Below are 24811 nucleotides of genomic sequence, written 5' to 3' on the forward strand. Positions count from 1 at the left end.
CACATGCTTTGCAAATCCTTCAAACGACTGACATCTGCATGGCATTTTACAAACAGGATATTGAGTTCATTACAAGATTTTGATTGGACTATGCACAGACTCATTAGTCCTAGCCACAATATAACTCCATAATTCCAGCCTAGTTTGTCAAGGGTGGAAACTGGATTTTTATAGTCAGTTGGGAAGATGAAGTCAGCAAATCTAAGCACCCAATCCCAACAATTAGTCAGAGAGACAGATTGCTTATTGAGGTCCTTCACTGTGCACATACAAAACACAACATCAACTACACAGTATTATAAATACACAATGTACTCGATACAGAGTTACAAGAGAGGGCATGTTATTTATATGTTAGTATTATACGAAGTACTGGGGACCCATTTGGACCCGATTCCACACAGGTATGAGAGATTGAACAGTCCAAAGTAAGATATGGCTTGACAACACTTGTACATGACACTGTGTGTTTGTGCACCTACCACATGGGAGGCGTTGTAGATTTCCTTGACAGAGGCCTTGGAGTCGGCCTTGAGGGGACAGGAGATAATGATGAAGCCTGCAAACTCCAGCTGACACTCCGCCTCCTCCCGCGTCATCTCCCGCACCTGCAACAGCATGCACATGCCTGTTGGTGGACGACGAGTCTCAACCCTGGTAAACACCAGCAGTAATATCACAGTGAAGGGAATGTTGTTTTACAGTACACTCTCCAGGCTGTAAATAATCAGGGGGAACACCAGGGATCTGGCAAACTAGTGGTGGTCCTTGATGGTGGTCCTTGATGGTGGTTTGTTGTTTAATACCGCACTCAGCAATATTCCAGCTATATGATGGCGAACTGTCCATAATCGAGTTTGGACCAGACAATCCAGTGATTGACCACATGAGCTTAGATCCATGCAAATGGGATACTTGACAAGCATCAACCAAGTCAGCAAGCCTGACCACCCGATCCCGTCAGTCGCCCCTTACGATGAAGCATAGTTGCCTCTTACGGCAAGCGTGGGTTGCTGAAGATCTATTCTAACCCGGATCTCCACAGGTATTGATGAGGGTAGGCAATGTCACATGACCTGGTAGATTGGGGAATTGAAGCTATGAAGTCTGGTCCAGACAAACCAGTGATCAATAGTGAGAACGCATACTGTGACCATTCGATCTTCATCTTAGTTACTGCATTTGATGTGCCATTGGGAGAGTGTGACACAGAAATATCCTAGCAACAAAAAGAGCATGTCATCACACCTGCTCTTACTGACCTCTTGATGTGAAAGGCTTCCCATGCGTTTGTATCCAAGGGCCAGCACTCTAGCACCTCTCCTGGCCATGGTCAGGTACACGTCATCATAGTCCGCTGGCGGGTTCTTGAACTGGGAAAGATGCATCATATTTCATGAGCAAATAGACATACCACAATACATGCTAACCATGCTTACTGCATATCACACTACATATGTCTCACTGTTAGTGTAAGTGTCTCACCATGGGTGTAAGTGTCTCACCATGTTTGTAGTTGTCTTACCGTGGGTTTAAGCGTCTCACCATGGTTGTAAGTGTCTCACTGTGGGTAAGTCTCACTGTGGGTATAAATCTCTCAATGTGGGTTTAAATGTCTCACCATGGGTGTAAGTGTCTCACCATGGGTTTAAGTGTCTCACCATGGGTGTAAGTGTCTCACCATGGGTTTAAGTGTCTCACCATGGGTTTAAGTGTCTCACTGTGAGTATTTTATAATTGTCTCAATGTGGGTATAAATGTCTCATTGAGGGTTTAAATGTCTCATTGTGGGTTTAAATGTCTCATTGAGGGTTTAAATGTCTCATTGTGGGTTTAAATGTCTCACTGTGGGTATTTTATAAATGTCTCAATGTGGGTATAAAAGTCTCACTGTGGGTATAAATCTCTCAATGTGGGTTTAAATGTCTCACCATGGGTGTAAGTGTCTCACCATGGGTTTAAGTGTCTCACCATGGGTGTAAGTGTCTCACAATGGGTTTTAGTGTCTCACCATGGGTGTAAGTGTCTCACCATGGGTTTAAGTGTCTCACTGTGGGTATTTTATAATTGTCTCAATGTGGTTATAAATGTCTCATTGAGGGTTTAAATGTCTCAATGTGGGTATAAATGTCTCACTGTGGGTTTAAGTGTCTCACCATGAGTGTAAGTGTCTCACCATGGGTGTAAGTGTCTCACCATGGGTTTAAGTGTCTCACTGTGGGTATTTTATAAATGTCTCAATGTGGGTATAAATGTCTCATTGAGGGTTTAAATGTCTCATTGTGGGTTTAAATGTCTCACTGTGGGTATTTTATAAATGTCTAAATGTGGGTATAAATGTCTCATTGTGGGTATAAATGTCTCATTGAGAGTTTAAATGTCTCAGTGTGGGTTTAAGTGTCTCACTGTGGGTATTTTATAAATGTCTCACCAAGGTTTTAAATGTCTCACCAAGGGTTTTAGTGGCTCACCATGGGTTTAAGTGTCTCACCATGAGTTCAAGTGACTCACCAAAGCTTTTAATGTCTCACCAAGGGTTTTAAATGTCTCACCAAGGTTTTAATGTATCACCAAGGGTTTTAATGGCTCACCATGGGTTTAAATGTCTCACCAAGGGTTTTAGTGGCTCACCAAGGGTTTTCAAATGTCTCACCAAGGGTTTTAGTGGCTCACCATGGGTTTAAGTGTCTCTGGTGCTCCCTTTACTGTGGCCATGTAGTCTGTTTCCATGGAGCCAGGCATTGTGTGACCAGCAATCACAGACATTCTCTTGAGGGCACTGGAGAAGTGGAATCTGTGGAAGATCTTCATGCCATGTGTCTTCTTCTTCTGCGGAACCACAGCCTCACCTGATGAGGAGGAGGAAGTCAGTTGGACAAAATTGACATTTCTTTCTTAACATTAGGTTAGGTTTGCGAAATAGTAACCATATTGAAGTCATGGTGTCTTTTTGACCGTTGTGCACAAGCATCAACAATGTAACACATCCCAACTGCAAGAAATAAGAATCCATGGAACAAAGGTGGAACAGATGAGAGGATGTCTCCATCATCCGGGTTAGAGGACATCTCCCTCACAGATCTGAGGATTTCTACCTCAAAGATCAGAGGACGCCTCCTTCACAGATAAGAGGATGTCTCCCTCACAGATCAGAGGACGCCTCCTTCACAGATCAGAGAATGTCTCCATCACAGATTAGAGGATGTCTCCCTCAAAGATCAGAGGATGCCTCCTTCACAGATCAGAGGACGTCTCCCCCACAGATCAGAGGACGTCTCCCCCACAGATCAGAGGACGAGTCCCACAAACATCAGAGGAAGTCTCCTCCACAGGTTTGAGAGCGTATTTTCCTAACAGATTAAGTAATCACTGTTCCTACCTTCAGTGAGTGTCACGGTTCATACCTTTAGTGAGTGTCACGGTTCCTACCTTTAGTGAGTGTCCACTCCACGGCATTGAGAGTGGCTTTCTCCAGCGGGTCGCCTACCATCTCATCATCCAGCTGAACCAAAGAGTGACACGTTGCCATCACCTGTGCCGTCTCCAGTGGGGCATCTTGTGCTGAGATGATCTCGGACCCACTAGCGAAATGAAAGAAAAAGCGTTAGCGGAGATAATGTGAGCCCCACGAGCAATAACTGAAAACAAGTAATAGTGGAGATCTTGGTACCCCAAAATCTTTCAGCATAAGAGCAATGGCAAGGACCTCTTGGCTTTCATGTTTAATTAAGAAAACTGCACTAGCACTATGCAATGACAACAAGTCTTAGTTAACCACTGCTGACATGCAGGGCGTAAGTACTTCAACAGCATCCTATAAGTACTTACTTGAGACCAGCAACACCCTCCACCACCAGGTTGTCACTTGTGAGCGTGCCTGTCTTGTCAAAACAGCAGATGTCTACTTTACCAGCAAAGGGTATACGGAAGGGCTCTGTGCAGTACACATCTACAACATACATCAAACAAAGGTCAATAGCCCCTAGGACCTGAGACGCATAGACATGAAAGAACCACTTCTCGTCTGAGTATGATCAACGGGAGACAACCCTTTTGAAAAAAATTATCTCCCTTTAGACACTTGCAGACAAACATACTGAACATGCTGTACACAATTAATTTGAACCTGAATCACTTTTTAACAAGTTCAGTAAAACAAAATTCAAATATGGAAAGAATGAATGAGTATTCATAGATATTTTAAAGGTAAATTTAACAAATGAATGTAATGTACGTGAAGGCAAATTACAGCTGAATGGCAAAATTAACATGTATGTCACAATCTTGACTTGCAAAGATTTTGATAGTTAGCATTTTGATTTCCAGGGTAGCAGATTCCAACTCAACCACACATGTAGATCCAATAACAAACTATCATCTACCACTAACACATGTACACTTTTGGTAGTGAAACAGGTATTTTGTGGCCTTTCTGATAGAAGTGTTGCCGTGAGTCTACATACACAGCTTGGTGAGAGCCAGTAGCGATGTGTTGACAGCCAGAGACAGTTCTATGGGCAGCTCCGGTGGCACCACTGAAGTCAGGATGAGAGTACACTCCAAGAACAGCTTGTAGCGGTTTCGGTCAGGATTCTTGGTGCCTGAAAATACACCAGCGTAACGAGGTGAAATGCACATCTATAGTGACATCTCTATTGAAAATTTAAACCTACTTGTAAAACCTTAACCTTGTAAAAGTTGGCAGCTGCTTAATCATGCTCATGATTTGAATAAATCTGATTGTGTAGTGTCTTTTTTTTTAAAAGTCTCATACCTCATCTTGAGGGTATGTTTCCTGCAATGCAAATAGTCTATGCTTCTTAATCCAGTATTTATGTAACATCACAAGGTGTCTGCTAAATGTGAACGGATTTTTTGTTTGTTGTTTAACGCTACACTCAGCAATAATCCAGCTATATGATGGCGGTCTGTCCATAATCGAGTTAGGACCAGACAATCCAGTGACTGACAACAGGAGTTTAGATCCACGCAATTGGGATACAATGACATGCATCAAACCAAGTAAGCAAGTCTGACCACCTAATCCCGTTAGTTGCTTCTTATGACAAGAATGGGTTGCTGAAGATCAATTCTAACCCGGATCTTCACAGGTAAATGTGAAAGGAAATTCCAATGTCAAGATGTCTATGTTGAACACCACAGGTCTGGGGTTGTTACAATCAGGACAAAACTAGGCTTTAAGCCAACAATCATCAGATATATCAGCTAAAGGGCAAAATTTTGGCACAGAAAAATACAGCAGCCTTTGGCCAGTGGGCACTAATAATAGAATAATAAAATTTGCATAACAAAGCACCTTCTATCCAGACATAGCTGGCCGCAGTGACGGCGAAGATGAGGAGAAAGAGGATGAAGCAGAACGTCTCGAGGTTGTTGGCCGTCACTCTCTTCACACCGTACAAGATGGTGCGCAGCAGCTTGCCCTGAGATGTGTTGAAACTGTGCCGCAATACGAATGCTATACACCCATTGTCACTGGCTGAAAGAGGGTGAGGGAGACTATGACTCTTGTTATCAATAACCTGGTCATCCAGTATCTCTAGTCATAAGGAGACTATCTAATAAGTGAGTTACAGAGATTGGTTTAGTGCTGCTTTGAGCAGCATTTCAGTTATATCACAGTGGATTAGCTTGATGCCAGGGATGCAGGTCAGGGCAAAACTGTACATAATCAGCAGCTCACCATGGTATGAAGTCAACAGTTTAAACTGTCAACAAAGACAGTCACTTATCAAGAGGTGCTGCAGTAGTGATATGCCCATATTTTCTGAATAAATACTGAGGACTAAAAATATCTTCAGAGAAGTAGTTTACAGATTCAACACAAAGTCATAACAAGGCAAGGTCAAAACAAGGTCATAACAAGGTCAAGAAAAGGTCAAGAAAAGGTCATGACAAGGTACAAAACAAAGTCATGACAATCTCAAAATATAAAACACTAAAACAGAACTAATGTGTTGCATACTACTACTAACAAAAATGATAGTATCATGGTAATGGCCTTAAATAGGTTTTTGTGGGGTCATGTTGAGAATCAGATTCAAACCACTTGGACGAACTGAAATGTCAAACTTGCTGGGAATAAGCACATTGATGTTTCAGTTTCACTGGTCCAGTGGTTCTTGAGAAGACACATGACTTATGATGGACAATCAAGTCACTACATGAGCTCATTGGACATTTTGTCAGGTTAGATAACAAGAGTTGACTGACGAAATACTCACATTTGAGTCCCGGTCCTGTCTTGCTAGGGGGCGAGTGCTGCACTACCTTTGTACCACCATAAAGCACGTGCAGCTTGCCGTCATGCTCCAGGTCGAACATGTGATCCAGATCCAGGCACTCCACCGGCTCCTGCACATAGCAACAGTCAGTGACTCGAACAATTGACAGCAAAATGGAGAATTGAAACGCAAACAGTCCATCAGCAATTTACACCTATTCTCATCACAGACCATAAATGATTAATATATATAGTTTCTAAAATTAAAACATGTTTTAGCATGATCAGGGCAGAGTAAAAAAGATTAGACTTTCATACAGTAATTATCTGAAAGAAAATTTGTTTACTATTTCATTTATATCGGACCACCAAAATCTAAAAATCAAGTTATGCCAAAAGTTACCCCTAAATGTCATGTCATCAGGTTTATACAGTTAGTTTCTCTTAGCATTCGTATCTGAGGATGGACAAACAAGAAAGAAGTGAGCAAAGCTCATATACCCCCATTATCCCCGCTGGTCAACAACAAATAGTAAATAGTTTGTTAATTAATGAAATATACCTGTTGCTTTAAGTCAGAGGAACTGACCTTTCCTTTGTAACCCCATGAGGATGCATTATGTTTGAAATGAACACATGTTTTTGCAAATATATTTCAATCTAGTGTGGGATAATCAATGCTTAGCACAGCATACATTCTTGATGTTTCTTAATGTGTCCATGGAAACAGCAAAAATTTTAAAAAGTCAGAATCTTCAAACTAGCAAAAGGCACAAGTACTCATTGTGGTAAATGCGTGTAGCAAGTTTGGTGAAGCTAGGGTGCATGGTTAAAAAGTTATGGGCTGTACAAAAGCTCGGACGGAAGGACGGACAGACGGAACGCTATATACCCCCGATTTACTTCGTAAACGGGGGTATAATAACCATGATTGCATTATCAGTTTGCCACCAGTTGTCTGTGTGCACCACGGACCTTCATGACGGGCACCGACTCCCCTGTCAGCATGGACTCATCTACTATACACGGGCCCCTCAGGAGCAGCATGTCACATGGTACAAGGCGGTCGTCCTGGGATCGTCCTGCAAGGTGCAAAAGAATAATGAGGGAAACTCGACCTAATATTTTTTACAACTAAATTTAATTGTCATTCCTCTTGGAACCAATCTCCACAAATCATGTTGTCACCTGACACTTCTGTGATATGTTACTAGTTTCGGTACTCCAGTATCATGAAGCAGGGGCAATTATTTTCAGGTGCATCAGAGATTCCCAATTGGAGACAGTCAGGTTTAACACTGCTATGAACAGAGGTGAGGTGAAATGGGGTTCAATGTCGTGATCAAGATTATTTCACTTATATAGCAACGTGCATGCATGAGTGTTTGTTTGTGTGTGGCTGCTTGTACTAGTTGGGACTGATGCCGATTTAATAGTGCTAGCACACTGAGATATGATGCCCCAGTTTAACATGAATACCCCACTCAGACATAGTATACTGACTCCGAGCCAGTCCTTGTTTTAGCCCCTTAATGCCGAGCGCCAGGCAGGGAAACAACAAGTGCCATCTTTTGGTATGACGCAGCCACAGAGGTGGTCCGCTATGAGTAATGTACACTTGAAGTGGGAGGAAAGCCCGGAGTTGTGATTGTCTAGATGTTTTCCACCTTGGTGAAACCCACAAGAACTGGTATGGTGCTGACAAACCTGGAACCATGACCAGTGGGAATCTTGGATTTGAATGCACAATCATACCAAAGGGACATAACTGTGTGAACAACATAGACACATGGATATATCCTTCGTCTCACCTATTGAGATTATGTCCCCTGGGACTATTTCATCAGATAAAATTCGCAGCCACTTCCGGTTCCGATAGGCCTGAAACATGGAATGAGTTGACCAGCTCCTGTCTCTGATTGAACTTAATCACATCATCACATGACTGGTAATTTCTTTTGAGGCATTTTTGACATGTTCATATACAAATAAACCAAGAGTACAAACATAATTGAAATTTGGCAAAGAAATTAACACTCAGTTGGGTTGGGTTAGATCTTAATCATCTGTGTAAGTTCACCAAAATCCTTCTGCATCAAAGCCTAAACATTTTTGAGACAAGTATGACAATTCTGATGAAGAAGTAACACATTTTAACACACTAGCCAGCTGCACAATTTTTCCAAAGTTCGAAATATATTATATTTTTTATGTTAGCTCCATCACAACAATGTGCTTAGGAAGTTTTTTACTTTATGAATATCAGGATACTTATTGTGTGAAACCATAAATATGATTTCACATTACTTTTAGCAATATTCCAGCAATAACATGAGGGGGCACTGGGAATGTTCTTCACACAAAGTACCCATGTGGGAAACTGAACCTGGAAATATGAACAACTAGTCTACCTAACCTGGTGTTTGAATATAAGGGGAACCTGGGGTCCTTCAGGTTTGCTCCTATAATTTTTCAATCCAGGGACCCCGATATTTTAAAGTTTTATCCTTAGTGCTGGGACAATGACCCCTTGCCTTTCACAGTTAATTGTGGACACTTCTATCAGTACAACGTCTCCTGACAAAAACGTCTGCCTGTCAACTGCATCACCTGCATCACATAGGGTTTATTCCCCATCTTCCTGATCTCCGACATGTTGCGCAGCTGCTGTTGTACGAGCGTGGCCTCGAACGCTATCAACATGAACAGTGTAAACACACTGTAGTACCAGTACTCGTCCAGGCACCACAGACCCACGCAGAACACTTGGAACACGAAGAATGGTGCGGTGGCCCTCTCACTGAACAGCTCCATGAACGCGGGGATGTCCATGGTCATGCTACAAAGATGGAGCAGTAACATGGTTGGTGTCACAAACTGGAGCATGGTTTTCTCACAGAAAATATATAAACTGTATATTAAGCATGTTGAGGGACCGAATAAACACACAAACATTACAATGATATTCATATATTTGATCAGTGGTTTGAAAACTTCCAGTTTCTTAATAAACACACAGTTTATTATTATGATTATTATGATTATTATTACCGATATTACTGTTTAAATTATACTACGTCATAAGTAAGAATTTCAAAATTCACTGTCGACCCTCACATATCTATCCCATCACTAACAAACAAGATAATGGGGTCGGGCTATGCTGACACACCAGTTCCAAGCCAATTAACAAGCATGAAATACTCATATCCCCGCCAATATGACATGTCCGGTTGTGCCCAAGGCAAGAAATACTGTACGGTTTTTAAGATCTACTCCAGAAAGGAGCACTACCGCCATTTTCAGTCTAAGTCAAAGACGTTGCGATGGAAACTCAAAAAATAAATTTTCAAAAAATCCCAAACTATCAAACGGCACCAGTTCACCACTGTACCCATCTATGTGCCAAGTTTGGTTCAGGTATCTCTCATGGTTTTTTAGTTCTGCTCCAGAAACGAAACGTGACAGAAGGAAGGAAGGACGGATGGAGAGCACCCATTCCTATATCCCCCTTCCACTTTGTGGCAAGGGATAATAAACACAGAGTTTATTACCATGATTATTACAGTTTTAATTATACCATGTTATATCTAAGAATTTCAAAATTCACTGTGGACCCTCACCCTCACATATCACAGACCTACCAATTACATAACGGGGTCGGGGTACGCTGACAGGCCATCAACCAAGTCACCCCGACAACACCTAATCAATGAGTCACGGCAAGCATAGGCTGATTGAAACACTTACTTGTTGAGTCCGAACTTGGACTCTGCCGCCTTCATCTCCACCTCATCCTGGTAGCCCTTCCACTCCATGTAGTACTTGATGCTGTGGTTGTCGGGGAAAGACAACGTGTAGAACTGTTTCCGCTCGTCCGCATCATACAGGTACTTGGTCTTCTGGAAGTTGAACCATATCTCTTCCCCTTTCTCCTTCTGAAGGCAAAATTAACATTGTATGGATAAAGAATTACCCCATCATAATAATGTTGTTGTTTGTTTGTTGTTTAACGCCACACTCAGCAATATTCCAGCTATATGACGGCGGTCAATAAATAATTAAGTCTGGACCAGACAATCCAGTGATAGAGATCATGAGCATCAATCCACGCACTTAAGATGATGACATGCATCAACCAAGTCAGCGAGCCTGACCACCTTATCTCGATAGTCGCCTCTTTCAACAAGCATTGTCGCCTTTTACGACAAGTACATGATAAACATGATCAAGTAGCACCATGCCATGTTGTCCATAGAGTTTTCACTAAAAAGTCAGTATGTCTGAAATATACTGCCACACCTGCTTTACATCTAGGCACAGCAACACTCAGCATCGTTTATGAAGCAAGATCAAAAAGATGTCTTCAACACAGCTTCTAATTTGCCACTTAAAGATACTGTACACCTTCTTCATGGAGACAGTGACCAGCATCAAGCCATCAACTAACTCAAGAAGCTTAGTCTGTCATGAAGCTGTCATGCTTAACCATGTGTTAACAAGAGCAATGGAATTCATGAAACATGCACTAACGACATGTATACATGATACAGGAGGCAAGGTTTAATGTAGTGGTGGCATGTATACATGATACAGGAGGCAAGGTTTAATGTAGTGGTGGCATGTATACATGACACAGGAGGCAAGGTTTAATGTAGTGGTGACATGTATACATGATACAGGAGGCAAGGTTTAATGTAGTGGTGGCATGTATACATGATACAGGAGGCAAGGTTTAATGTAGTGGTGGCATGTATACATGATACAGGAGGCAAGGTTTAATGTAGTGGTGGCATGTATACATGATACAGGAGGCAAGGTTTAATGTAGTGGTGGCATGTATACATGATACAGGAGGCAAGGTTTAATGTAGTGGTGGCATGTATACATGATACAAGAGGCAAGGTTTAATGTAGTGGTGGCATGTATACATGATACAAGAGGCAAGGTTTAATGTAGTGGTGGCATGTATACATGATACAGGAGGCAAGGTTTAATGTAGTGGTGGCATGTATACATGATACAGGAGGCAAGGTTTAATGTAGTGGTGGCATGTATACATGATACAGGAGGCAAGGTTTAATGTAGTGGTGGCATGTATACATGATACAGGAGGCAAGGTTTAATGTAGTGGTGGCATGTATACATGATACAGGAGGCAAGGTTTAATGTAGTGGTGGCATGTATACATGATACAGGAGGCAAGGTTTAATGTAGTGGTGGCATGTATACATGATACAGGAGGCAAGGTTTAATGTAGTGGTGGCAAAGGCAAACTCATACTGCGAGTCACTGAGACAGTATGGCCATATAATTACCAACTGCAATCATTTTTTCACTGAAGCATGACAGGATGGATGTGGGAGGGATGCTTCGAGGAAGTATCAATCAATTTTAGCAATATCATGATGGGGGGGGGGGGGGGGGGGGGGGCGGTACAAGAAATGGGTGCCCATGTAGGGATTCGTCCTTGAGAGTGATGAGAGAATGATAAAAGCAGCAGGCTACTATCAGTCCACTGTGAAATATGTGATCTATGATTTCTACATTAGGATGATAATATATAATACATGTCAAAACTGCATTTTCCCTAATCATGTTTTAGTTTTGCCAGCAATTCACAAACCACAGTGTCCCTAACAGAGAGAGGGTGAAACGCTACATTGGTGCACCTGTGCATCATGAGTTTTCATGCATCGATATATACTACTCAAAAGAAGTTAAGGAACATCCAATTCTTTCAAATGGCTACAGCTAATCTCTCATGCCATGACAGATTAACTCGATAGTCACATGTAAGAATTGTGTGTTCCTTAACTTCTTTTCAGTAGTATATTTTTTCTGTATTGATCCAGGACAAGGCACTGGCTAAAAAAATTACTTACTACTCGTTTAATCGGCTGCATCATGTTCATTGTTTGAAGGCAAATAAGGTGTAGTGCAACATGATTCTATTTAATACTTACAATTAGTCAATACTTACAATTTCTTATTGCAATTTATTGCAATAATGATTCATGTACAGGGATACGTACTACACTGTATGCATGCATTCTTCCATCTATAATTTATGAACTTCCCTGCATATTTTTGACAACTTCGCATCTTGTTATTGTGGATATCGTCACAACAGATCCGTTATAGACAGATTATATACAGGAAACTGGTCTCAAAACACTTTTTCAATAAGAGAAAACAGTTGCTAATTTCATCATTTCAAATTGTTAAATCCATTGTTGTCACTTATGTAAACTTTTCCAAGCAGATGGACTTTTGCATGATTTTTTCAAATCGTGGTATAAGGGTATTACTGAACACCTCTACCCTGTCTACTTACATTGACATGCATGATGGATACTGAGACAGAATACTTGCAGCACTGTATCAATCTTAACATAAGGGATACTGAGACAGAATACTTGAAGAACAGTATCAATCTTAACATGAGGGATACTGAGACAGAATACTTGCAGCACAGTATGAATCTTAACATGATAGATACTGAGACAGAATACTTGCAGCACAGTATCAATCTTAACATGAGGGATACTGAGACAGAATACTTGCAGCACAGTATCAATGTTAACATGAGGGATACTGAGACAGAATACTTGCAGCACTGTATCAATCTTAACATGAGGGATACTGAGACAGAATACTTGCAGCACAGTATCAATCTTAACATGAGGGATACTGAGACAGAATACTTGAAGCACAGTATCAATCTTAACATGAGGGATACTGAGACAGAATACTTGCAGCACAGTATCAATCTTAACATGAGGGATACCGAGACAGAATACTTGCAGCACAGTATCAATCTTAACATGAGGGATACTGAGACAGAATACTTGCAGCACAGTATCAATCTTAACATGAGGGATACCGAGACAGAATACTTGAAGAACAGTATCAATCTTAACATGAGGGATACCGAGACAGAATACTTGCAGCACAGTATCAATCTTAACATGAGGGATACTGAGACAGAATACTTGAAGCACAGTATCAATCTTAACATGAGGGATACTGAGACAGAATACTTGCAGCACAGTATCAATCTTAACATGAGGGATACTGAGACAAAATACTTGCAGCACAGTATCAATCTTAACATGAGGGATACTGAGACAGAATACTTGCAGCACAGTATCAATCTTAACATGAGGGATACTGAGACAGAATACTTGCAGCACAGTATCAATCTTAACATGAGGGATACTGAGACAGAATACTTGCAGCACAGTATGAATCTTAACATGAGAGATACTGAGACAGAATACTTGCAGCACAGTATCAATCTTAACATGAGGGATACTGAGACAGAATACTTGCAGCACAGTATGAATCTTAACATGAGAGATACTGAGACAGAATACTTGCAGCACAGTATCAATCTTAACATGAGAGATACTGAGACAGAATACTTGCAGCACAGTATCAATCTTAACATGAGGGATACTGAGACAGAATACTTGCAGCACAGTATGAATCTTAACATGAGAGATACTGAGACAGAATACTTGCAGCACAGTATCAATCTTAACATGAAGGATACTGAGACAGAATACTTGCAGCACAGCATTAATCTTAACATGAGGGATGAGATTACGTCCAATGCAGCTCAAAATATCAAAAGGGGTTTCTTGGAATATTTATGCATTTTCACACACTTTTAGCATGTTTAGCAAGGACTTGATCCAGGGCTTGGAATCCATTCAATAACAGTACAATGTCCATGATGACAATCAATCAACTTACTTGCCAGGGTTGGCTTAAAAGATTGATAATCAGAATTATCGCCGAAGAGAATAAATATTAACGATTATTAATATGAAAATTGTGTCTTCGATAACATCTTAGAAAAACAATTATGATGAAATAAAATTTAAATTTACCAAAACAGACTTGTTATTGTCAATCATGTCAATTGACAGACGGAAAGCAACTGTTTTTGTCATAGCTTAATGTCCACAAAGTAATCCGTGCATATATGTGGCAAAACTCACCAGTAGCATGAAGTATGTTGATTTCTTTCGGACTTTTTTGCACATTCATTGTCCGATATTTATCAATAATTGATCGATATTTAGTTGACGATTATCAATCTCTATGATCTGTATCGACAGCTAGCCCTATTACTCGCAGATGAGAACTAGTGTTTTAATTTAAGTGGCACTTTAGAAGCTGTTGTATCAATGAAGACAGAGTTGCCATTCAGATATCAACTTCCTTATCCTTTCAACAAGTGTTCAAAGTGTAGCATGGTGTAGTTCCTCGGAAAGAATAAGGAAAGCTGAAATCTGACCTCAAGTGAATATGATCTTAACAGATAGATTTCCATTCAAGTACTTAATACTCATCATTGTTCAGCATGCCACATCAATCACGTACAAAAGCTACCCACACATGACATGACATACCAGTTTATTATTCAACATCTTACTAGTATTGACTACTTCTTCTTTTTTTTTATAAAATCATCCTTCTTTACCTTTTGGTGATGCAGTCGAATAAGTTCTGTAGATCCATTGTTTGGTGTTGGCACGACTTTCACCCAGGATGCCTTGAATGGACTGGTTTCCTGTCAAAACAGTGATCACGTTGATTAAGTTCAATGATTAAGAATAGGTTCGATCAAGGTCTGATGTTTAATTATTGAAATACAGGTTCCATACAGGTACATACAAGTTTAATCATTGCCAATTGGTGGTCAGTTGTATTTTCTTTCAGTCAAACTACCGCAAGAAACATATGATGATAATGATCATGGTGTAAGACCATTTAACAAGTTTGACATGCTTGATAACTGACAAAATGCAACAAGCAAGTAGCAGTGATTGAATCTTGGACATACACATCCAGTCTCAAACTGCACCTCTTAAGAAAGTTTGTGACAAATTTGGAACCAATGATTTGAAAACTGCCCCAAGGCACAAGTTACATACTTCTTAGGATATTTGCCATACACTTTAATTTCGAAAGAATTTTTAATTTTCATGGTTTAATATTTCAGTTTGATATTACTCCAAATGAACACATTGTCACCCTGAGGAGGACTAACCCAAAACCAATGGTAATCAATGACTAACGATCGACCCCTCACCATATGGTATCCCATTAATTTCATGAAGGTGCAAAATCAAATCTTTAAATGTCACATTAATTGAGCTATATGATATATCTCTGAGGTTATACCGATAGAAACTGAACGAGTTTTACTGTAAATCGGTATCATGTCTTACTTTAGAACATGTGAGTGCACATCTCACATGAATCGACCACAAACAAAACAACGCCGTCAGAATCTGCACCAAGCCGATAATTGCCAAAGCTATCAAACCGCCCTCGTAGTAATCCTGTATTCCATAGACATTAGCCCACGTATAAAACCAAGCTATATAAATGAAAATAAAGGGCGCAACATAGCCATGCAATGATACATGTCGAATATTATAGTAGGAAACAGATTGGATCTCGTCATTTAAGGGCGCAGCCATCTTGAAGTCTCAAATTCCGCAGCAAATGTTTTCCACGGTTACAATTCCATGAAAGTTGATAATTAATTCAAAATTACGTCTAATTTGGGACTTGAATGATTGCATCATTGACTATTTAGTAAAATGTTATTATTCTAATATATATATTTTTATCATTGACGTGATCAACAACTCGGCTTGTTTCATGTAATTTTCTCCGACGTGCAAAACATGTGTTTCTGTTGTGGATAAGGAATCTTCAGTTCAAAAAGTGTAAGGCAAAACACGGCGGTCAGCTGATGATAACATTACACAATTGCATGCTTTTACATAACAGTCAGCATCGTCACTTATCAGTTATGTTTACTTTGAACAGATAAAGCTGAGCGTCAGAGACATGCTTCTAATAGCAGCATCTTCAACATTATTATATTATTACATGATACATACTGCATTATAGAGATCTAGATGTGATATTCATTAGGGCTGGGACGAGTTCACATTTACTACCCAGGTACCCACCACCCTATTACCCGACCCTACCCGGGTACCTGCTGTAGGTCTCAGAGAAGAGTCTGTTTGGGAATAGTTTGACGTAGCCCTGGCAAAGTATATTTAGATAGAATCTACTCGTATAAAACGATTTGGCCATGCATAAACTGAAGTTGAGAGAAGTTTTATCTTTATTCAAAAATATAAAGTCCAAAGGAGCGGCACATAGTCAGAAAGAAATGGAAACATTAGTCACTTATAGTGTAACCAAAGAGTTCTAGATAATCTTTGCCATTAAACAATATTATCACGTGATTAAACACGTGTCCGGGTAGTCCTGTGGGTACCTGGGTCCTGCTCGGTACCCACCTGACCTGAGTTCACAAGTTACCCGTCCCAGCCCTAATATTCATTACACATTTTGTCCAGTTTGATGCATATTGAAAAGACCAAACTGATTATTTTTTACAGAATCTTTTATTTCTGAAATTCATGTCTTGAATATTTGACAGTGTAGAATCGCATACTTTATTATAAGAGTTACAGCATACATGTATTTTTTAAAGTTGGTAGAAACAAAACATATTTTGCACTTTAATTAGTTTTATTTACTCAAGGCTCAAGGCTTATTTAGTCATGCCAGGATCCACTGATTGTGGGTTCAATTCAGAGACCTGCACTGGTTATGACCCTGATGACGCTTGCTTGTAGGATTCACAAAATAGTATGGAAGTCTCTGACCTGTATCATCATCATGCTGATTATCATCTTTCAATCCATGTATGCAGGTACAAGGATGCAGAGTTGAAATGTGACTGCTCGTGTATTCAGCTGAAGGAACTGGACTTGGACAAAATGTAGGTGATCTTTGTGATCATTTCTTGTTTGGTTTCATAGACAACAGGATTTATCTCACCTTACATTTAAATACTAGCTTCTGATTAGTTAATTATTTGGGTAATTATTTTTCTTGTAGCCCAATGTACCCCACTGAGAAATCAATCGAAACGCACCTTAGGTAACTTGCTTATCTCTCATAAGTATCGTTGAGCTGAACTTAACTGTTTATCCAAATGCATTGGTTAAAGGGAAGTAACTCAGTTTGTTTCCTTCGTCTGCTAGCTGTCAAAATATCTGAATTAAAGTGTTTTACTCAGTGTAACTTTGGACATATTCCGGATCTGTAGGAATAAATGTTGGTGAGATAAATTTGTTCCACATGGGCTCACACACAGGGAACTTAGGCTCACACACAGGGTACATAGGCTCACACACAGGGCACATGGGCTCACACACAGGGTACATAGGCTCACACACAGGGCACATGGGCTCACACACCAGGTACATAGGCTCACACACAGGGCACATGGGCTCACACACCAGGTACATAGGCTCACACACAGGGCACATGGGCTCACACACCAGGTACATGGGCTCACACACAGGGCACATGGGCTCACACACAGGGTACATGGGCTCACACACCAGGTACATGGGCTCACACACCAGGTACATGGGCTCACACACAGGGTACATGGGCTCACACACAGGGCACATGGGCTCACACACAGGGTACATGGGCTCACACACAGGGTACAGGGGCTCACACACCAGGTACATGGGCTCACACACAGGGCACATGGGCTCACACACAGGGTACATGGGCTCACACACAGGGTACATGGGCTCATACACATAGTACATGGGCTCACACACAGGGTACATAGGCTCACACACAGGGTACATGGGCTCACACACAGGGCACATGGGCTCACACACAGGGTACATAGGCTCACACACAGGGTACATGGGCTCATACACATAGTACATAGTCTCACACACAGGGTACATAGTCTCACACACAGGGTACATGGGCTCACACACAGGGCACATGGGCTCACACACAGGGTACATAGGCTCACACACAGGGTACAGGGGCTCACACACAGGGTACATAGGCTCACACACAGGGCACATGGGCTCACACACAGGGTACATGGGCTCACACACAGGGTACAGGGGCTCACACACAGGGTACATGGGCTCACACACAGGGCACATGGGCTCACACACAGGGTACATAGGCTCACACACAGGGCACATGGGCTCACACACAGGGTACATAGGCTCACACACAGGGTACATGGGCTCACACACAGGGTACATGGGCTCACACACCAGGTACATGGGCTCATACACATAGTACATAGTCTCACACACAGGGTACATGAGCTCACACACAGGGTACATGGGCTCACACACAGGGTACATGGGCTCACACACAGGGCACATCGGCTCACACACAGGGTACATATGCTCACACACAGGGTACATATGCTCACATACAGGGTACATGGGCTCACACACAGGGTACATAAGCTCACACACAGGGTACATGGGCTCACACACGGTACATGGGCTCACACACAGGGTACATGGGCTCACACACAGGGCACATGGGCTAACACACCAGGTACATAGGCTTGCACACAGGGTACATGGGCTCACACACAGGGTACATGGGCTCACACACAGGGTACATGGGCTCACACAAAGGGTACATCGGCTCACACACAGGGTACATGGGCTCACACACAGGGCACATGGGCTAACACACCAGGTACATAGGCTTGCACACAGGGTACATAGGCTCACACACAGGGTACATAGGCTCACACAAAGGGTACATGGGCTCACACACCAGGTACATGGGCTCACACACAGGGTACATAGGCTCACACACAGGGTACATGGGCTCACACACAGGGCACATGGGCTAACACACCAGGTACATGGGCTCACACACAGGGTACATAGGCTCACACACAGGGTACATGGGCTCACACACAGGGTACATGGGCTCACACACCAGGTACATGGGCTCACACACCAGGTACATGGGCTCACACACCAGGTACATGGGCTCACACACAGGGGACATGGGCTCACACACAGGGCACATGGGCTCACACACATAGTACATGGGCTCACACACAGGGTACATGGGCTCACACACAGGGTACATGGGCTCACACACCAGGTACATGGGCTCACACACAGGGCACATGGGCTCACACACAGGGTACATGGTCTCACACACAGGGTACATGGGCTCACACACCAGGTACATGGTCTCACACACCAGGTACATGGGCTCACACACAGGGTACATATGCTCACACACAGGGTACATAGGCTCACCTGCAGAGCACATGGGCTCACACACAGGGTACGTGGGCTCACACACACGGTACGTGGGCTTACACACAGGGTACGTGGGCTCACACTCAGGGCACATGGGCTCACACACAGGGTACATAGGCTCACACACAGGGTACATGGGCTCACACACAGGGTACATCGGCTCACACACAGGGTACATGGGCTCACAAACAGGGTACATCGGCTCACACACAGGGTACATCGGCTCACACACAGGGTACATGGGCTCACACACAGGGTACGTGGGCTCACACACACGGTACGTGGGCTTACACACAGGGTACGTGGGCTCACACTCAGGGCACATGGGCTCACACACAGGGTACATAGGCTCACACACAGGGCACATGGGCTCACACACAGGGTACATGGGCTCACACACCAGGTACATAGGCTCACACACAGGGTACATGGGCTCACACACAGGGTACATGGGCTCACACACAGGGTACATGGGCTCACACACAGGGTACATAGGCTCACACACAGGGTACATAGGCTCACACACAGGGTACATGGGCTCACACACAGGGTACATAGGCTCACACACAGGGTACGTGGGCTCACACACAGGGCACATGGGCTCACACACAGGGTACATAGGCTCACACACAGGGCACATGGGCTCACACACAGGGTACATGGGCTCACACACAGGGTATATAGGCTCACACACAGGGTACATAGGCTCACACACAGGGTACATGGGCTCACACACAAGGGACATGAGCTCACGCACAGGGTACATAGGCTCACACACAAGGTACATGGGCTCACACAGGGTACATGGGCTCACACACAGGGTACATAGGCTCACACACAGGGCACATCGGCTCACACACAGGGTACATATGCTCACACACAGGGTACATATGCTCACACACAGGGTACATGGGCTCACACACAGGGTACATAAGCTCACACACAGGGTACATGGGCTCACACACGGTACATGGGCTCACACACAGGGTACATGGGCTCACACACAGGGTACATGGGCTAACACACCAGGTACATAGGCTCACACACAGGGTACATAGGCTCACACACAGGGGACATAGGCTCACACACAGGGTATATAGTCTCACACACAGGGTACATGGCCTCACACACAGGGTACATGGGCTCACACACAGGGCACATGGGCTCACACACAGGGTACATGGGCTCACACACAGGGTACAGGGGCTCACACAGGGTACATGGCATGTTGTACCTCATCTGTCATCCTCTGTCTGAAACTTTCAGCTTCTCCAAACCAGCAGAAGGAATGAGCCTGAACCAAGAATGATGCCTGTCACCATGATCAGGGTGGTCATGTTGATAGTGCTTCATTAAAAATATATTTGTCTTTAATATAGAAAACTGGCTGTGAATGTTACTAAGTTTGTATACTGTTTTGACCAGGAATGCCTCCATGCAACTGGTGGAGCGTCAGTGTGGCCGCTACCTCAACACCTACGCCACCTGCATCAGCAACTTCCCCGACACCTGGCACCTGGACTGCAACAAGCAAAAGCTGAAACTAGCCAGCTGTGCTGAGACTGAGTATGTTGTCGGCACTATTCTTGTATTGACTTCCAAGGAGAAGTGACATTCACACACAGATTAAGGGCAATTATTGGGCTGGAGGCATGGGTGGCCCAGTCGTCTGAAGCGCTGCGATTTGCTGTGCAGAGTTGTGTCCCTTGGGCGAGCCAGAAACCTATGATTGTGAGTTCGAATCCCGGTTCGCCCCGATTATGTTTCTAGGTTTGTCAGCACCATACCCGTGCTCGTGGGTTTCACCAAAGTGGTAAACATCTGAGACCTGCATCACTTCGGTTAAAAACTATGTGATTACGTTTGGACAAAAGTGAAAAAGGACAGATTCTGTCAGGATTGCGTGGCAGAACAGGTTCCCAGTGCTAGTCTTAAGAGCCAATTGAATGAGGATCAGATGGTTACAATGTGTAGCCGGATTTTCCATACTGGCACTATGCTTTTGTAGTCAGTCACTCGTAATCAGGGACAAAATGTCTTACCCACTAACTTACACCTGTGCATGTGTTACAGACTAACACCGGTGACTATTACAGGCTAACACCTGTGACTATGAAACAGACTAACACCTGTGACTATGTTACAGACTAACACCCAAGACTATGTTACAGACTAAAACCTGTGACTGTTACAGACTAACACCAGTGACTGTTACAGGCTAACACCTGTGACTGTGTTACAGACTAACACCTGTGACTATGTTACAGACTAACACCTGTGACTGTTACAGACTAACACCTGTGACTATGTTACAGACTAACACCTGTGACTGTTACAAACTAACACCTGTGACTATGTTACAGACTAACACCTGTGACTATGTTACAGACTAACACCTGTGACTGTGTTACAGACTAACACCTGTGACTATGTTACAGACTAACACCCGTGACTGTGTTACAGACTAACACCTGTTAGTGTGTTACAGACTCACACCTGTGACTGTGTTACAGACTAACACCTGTGACTATGTTACAGACTAACACCTGTGACTATGTAACAGACTAACACCTGTGACTATGTTACAGACTAACACCTGTGACTGTGTTACAGACTAACACCTGTGACTGTGTTACAGACTAACACCTGTGACTATGTTACAGACTAACACCTGTGACTATTACAGGCTAACACCTGTAACTATGTTACAGACTAACACCGGTGACTATGTTACAGACTAACACCTGTGACTGTGTTACAGACTAACACCGGTGACTATGTTACAGGCTAACACCTGTGACTATGTTACAGACTAACACCGGTGACTATGTTACAGGCTAACACCTGTAACTATTACAGGCTAACACCTATGTTACAGGCCTACCATTAAGAAGATCAAGACAGTCTGTGCCTCTGAGTTTGAGAAGTATGAGTCATGTGTGGTGGCCAACCCAATACATAGTGAGCACTGCCAGCCTCAGTTTGACCAGTTCAACAAGTGTGCTCAGAAAGTGTCTTCATACAGTAAGTAGTGTCTGACAGCTAGTCATGACAGACAAAACATCAGCTGCACATGATCTTCAGTGGTACATGTCAGGTGTATGGTGATGAAGATCTAATCCAGGAAAATACATGAGGCATATGGCATTCACTCCTGAATACAACAATATACTCATTGTTACATCCACAGCCACACACTTCATTGAATCATTCATACACCTCGAGAAGATCGGAGGGAGAATAGGTCTTCAGCAACCCATGCTGAAAGGCGACTATGCTTGTCGAAAGAGGCGACTAACGAGGTCGGGTGGTCAGGCTCACTGACTTGGTTGATGCATGTCATCATATCACAATTGTGTGGATAGATGCTCATGATCACTTGATTGTCTGGTCCTTATTAGATTATGTTTCAGACCGCCATCATACAGCTGGAATATTGCTGGAATGTTGCTGAGTGTGGCATTAAACAAGTAAACAAACAAACAAGACAAACATACACGTCGATGAACCAGCCATATACATAACTTCTTTGAAGCCGACTAATCCCATGCAGTGCTCCAGATAAGTCGCGTATCTGCGTAAAATACGCATCAGAAATGCAGAAATATGCAGTAAAATAAAATCATCAAATATCAAATACGCAACGAACATTACAGATACGCTACAAGAATAAAACATGTGCGTATCATCAAAATATTGTGAAGTAACCCCTGCTTATTCGATTAGCAAATCAGCAACTTATTTTGAAATTAAAAACGGACATTCCGTCAACCTTGCCAAACTCCAAGATGACAGTTACATCATGATCATTTGCCATCACACTTTCTTGTGGAAGTATCATGGTATTTTTGAGTCCTATAAAGCTCTCGAACCCACACAACACCAGTTTGTCAGGGACTAGATGAATAGTGTTTTTAAATATTTAACTTAAATACCCACATGTGTAAAAACTAGTGGGTAACAGAAATTTGAATACCCAGATAGAATTACTGATACCCAATGATTTTAAAATGTATGCGTAAAATACCCACAACACCAAAAGCTTATCTGGAGCTGTGATCCCATGCTGTTTACTGCTGGTTGTGTATGTGAAGTGTAAACATATCACGACACTATAGTTTTACTTGGTGATATGTTACATGATTTACCAAGACAGTCTACTTGTCGTAGTAATTTTGAATTACACTTTGCTGATAGCTTCTCAAATTGGTTAATCATCTCAGCTCTTGTGCAATATTTGTCTGTGTTTTTTGTCAGTTCAGGCGTTCATGCCTTATGGTTTATCAGTTCATCACTCTTCCTGATGTTGTTGTCTTTATAATTACAGGTAATGATGACCAACATGCTGAGACATGACCTCAATATTCCACACAGAAGAAAGATGCTTTGCATCGGACCCAGACACCAGCATACAGTGAGTGAGTGAGTGTGTTTGTCCTCACACAGGGGTACTAGCAAACTGATTGTGGGTATGGGAGAGGTGTGAGTCCGTGAGTGTGTGTGTTTATTTGTTGGTGTCAAGGACTATATGAGGACAGTCGTGACTTCGACATGCAGACAATGAGGTCATGCAGTAAGGAACAGTCACACAACTGTTCAAAACTTTATTGGGTCAGTATACATGTATACAGAGGACCTGCCTGAAATAATATAAATGTTTTGGACCAATCTGGCCATGATTAGACCATGTCTTTTAATAGATATGTCACAATGTCTAGAATGTTTATTGTAATTATAAAGTACTGTATTAAACCAGATTTGAAGCAAGACTGCAGAGTGTTCTTGATTGGTAACGGAATTGTTGAATTATATTATACATGTATAAACCACACCTATCCAGATACGACCCATGAAGAACTGGGGTAGAATAGGTCTTTCAGCAACCCATGCTTGTCGTAAGAGGCGACTAGCGGAATCGGGTGGTCAGACTTGCTGACATGTCATCGTATCCCAACTGCATGGATTGATGCTCATGATATCAATCACTGGATTATCTGGTCCAGAATTGATTATGTACAGATCGCCGTCATATAGCTGGAATATTGCTGAGTGAGGCGTTAAACAACCAACCAACCAAACTATCTAGATACAATTATCTGCTCAAATGTGGTTTATTTGTACCCAACCCGTGGATCCACATCCATTCCAGTCATCATTTTTCAACTCCCTGGGTAGTATATTACGCAAGCTGCCTATGGGCGCTAGAGGGTTTTCACATCCATCTCACATTTCGGGTACCCATTCTCTGCTGGGTGAACAGAGGCACATTTGAACTTAGTCACTTGCCCAGGTTGACGCCGATTTCTGGTGTCCCCCGCCGGGATATTGCTGGAATATTGCTAAAAGCGGCGTAAATCCATACTCACTCACTCACTAGTATAAAATGTGGGAT

The 24811-nt window shown here is 42.5% G+C and overlaps 2 protein-coding genes across 3 annotated transcripts in view; one reads left to right on the plus strand and one right to left on the minus strand.

Moving 5' to 3' along the window:
• Nucleotides 1-15750, minus strand: part of LOC139459511 (endoplasmic reticulum transmembrane helix translocase-like) — a 39183-nt gene extending 23433 nt beyond the window's left edge. Inside the window, exons 1-14 of the mRNA XM_071241012.1 lie at nt 15490-15750; nt 14739-14828; nt 9995-10182; nt 8855-9083; nt 8056-8125; nt 7220-7326; nt 6246-6375; nt 5318-5500; nt 4464-4601; nt 3829-3949; nt 3430-3581; nt 2674-2849; nt 1263-1373; nt 483-608 (exon numbers count right to left, since the gene is read on the minus strand). Coding sequence (XP_071097113.1) covers nt 483-608; nt 1263-1373; nt 2674-2849; nt 3430-3581; nt 3829-3949; nt 4464-4601; nt 5318-5500; nt 6246-6375; nt 7220-7326; nt 8056-8125; nt 8855-9083; nt 9995-10182; nt 14739-14828; nt 15490-15744 — 2076 coding nt within the window. The 5' untranslated portion in view covers nt 15745-15750. The remainder of the gene's footprint in view (nt 1-482; nt 609-1262; nt 1374-2673; nt 2850-3429; nt 3582-3828; nt 3950-4463; nt 4602-5317; nt 5501-6245; nt 6376-7219; nt 7327-8055; nt 8126-8854; nt 9084-9994; nt 10183-14738; nt 14829-15489) is intronic.
• The window catches only part of LOC139459513 (coiled-coil-helix-coiled-coil-helix domain-containing protein 5-like), a 433260-nt gene extending 409344 nt beyond the window's left edge, over nt 1-23916 (plus strand). The window contains exons 1-5 of one of the 2 annotated variants that reach the window (XM_071241019.1): nt 15952-15996; nt 17004-17072; nt 20845-20985; nt 22298-22443; nt 23747-23916. In XM_071241019.1, coding sequence (XP_071097120.1) covers nt 17071-17072; nt 20845-20985; nt 22298-22443; nt 23747-23775 — 318 coding nt within the window. In that variant the 5' untranslated portion in view covers nt 15952-15996; nt 17004-17070 and the 3' untranslated portion in view covers nt 23776-23916. Of the gene's footprint in view, nt 1-15951; nt 15997-17003; nt 17073-20844; nt 20986-22297; nt 22444-23746 lie in introns of those variants that run through there. The other variant, XM_071241020.1, reaches the window with a different exon arrangement.
• Nucleotides 23917-24811: the final 895 nt, after the last annotated feature.

This window comes from Haliotis cracherodii, unplaced genomic scaffold (assembly GCF_022045235.1).
Source record: "Haliotis cracherodii isolate W230 unplaced genomic scaffold, xgHalCrac1.p SCAF_13, whole genome shotgun sequence".
NCBI classification, from domain to species: domain Eukaryota; kingdom Metazoa; phylum Mollusca; class Gastropoda; order Lepetellida; family Haliotidae; genus Haliotis; species Haliotis cracherodii.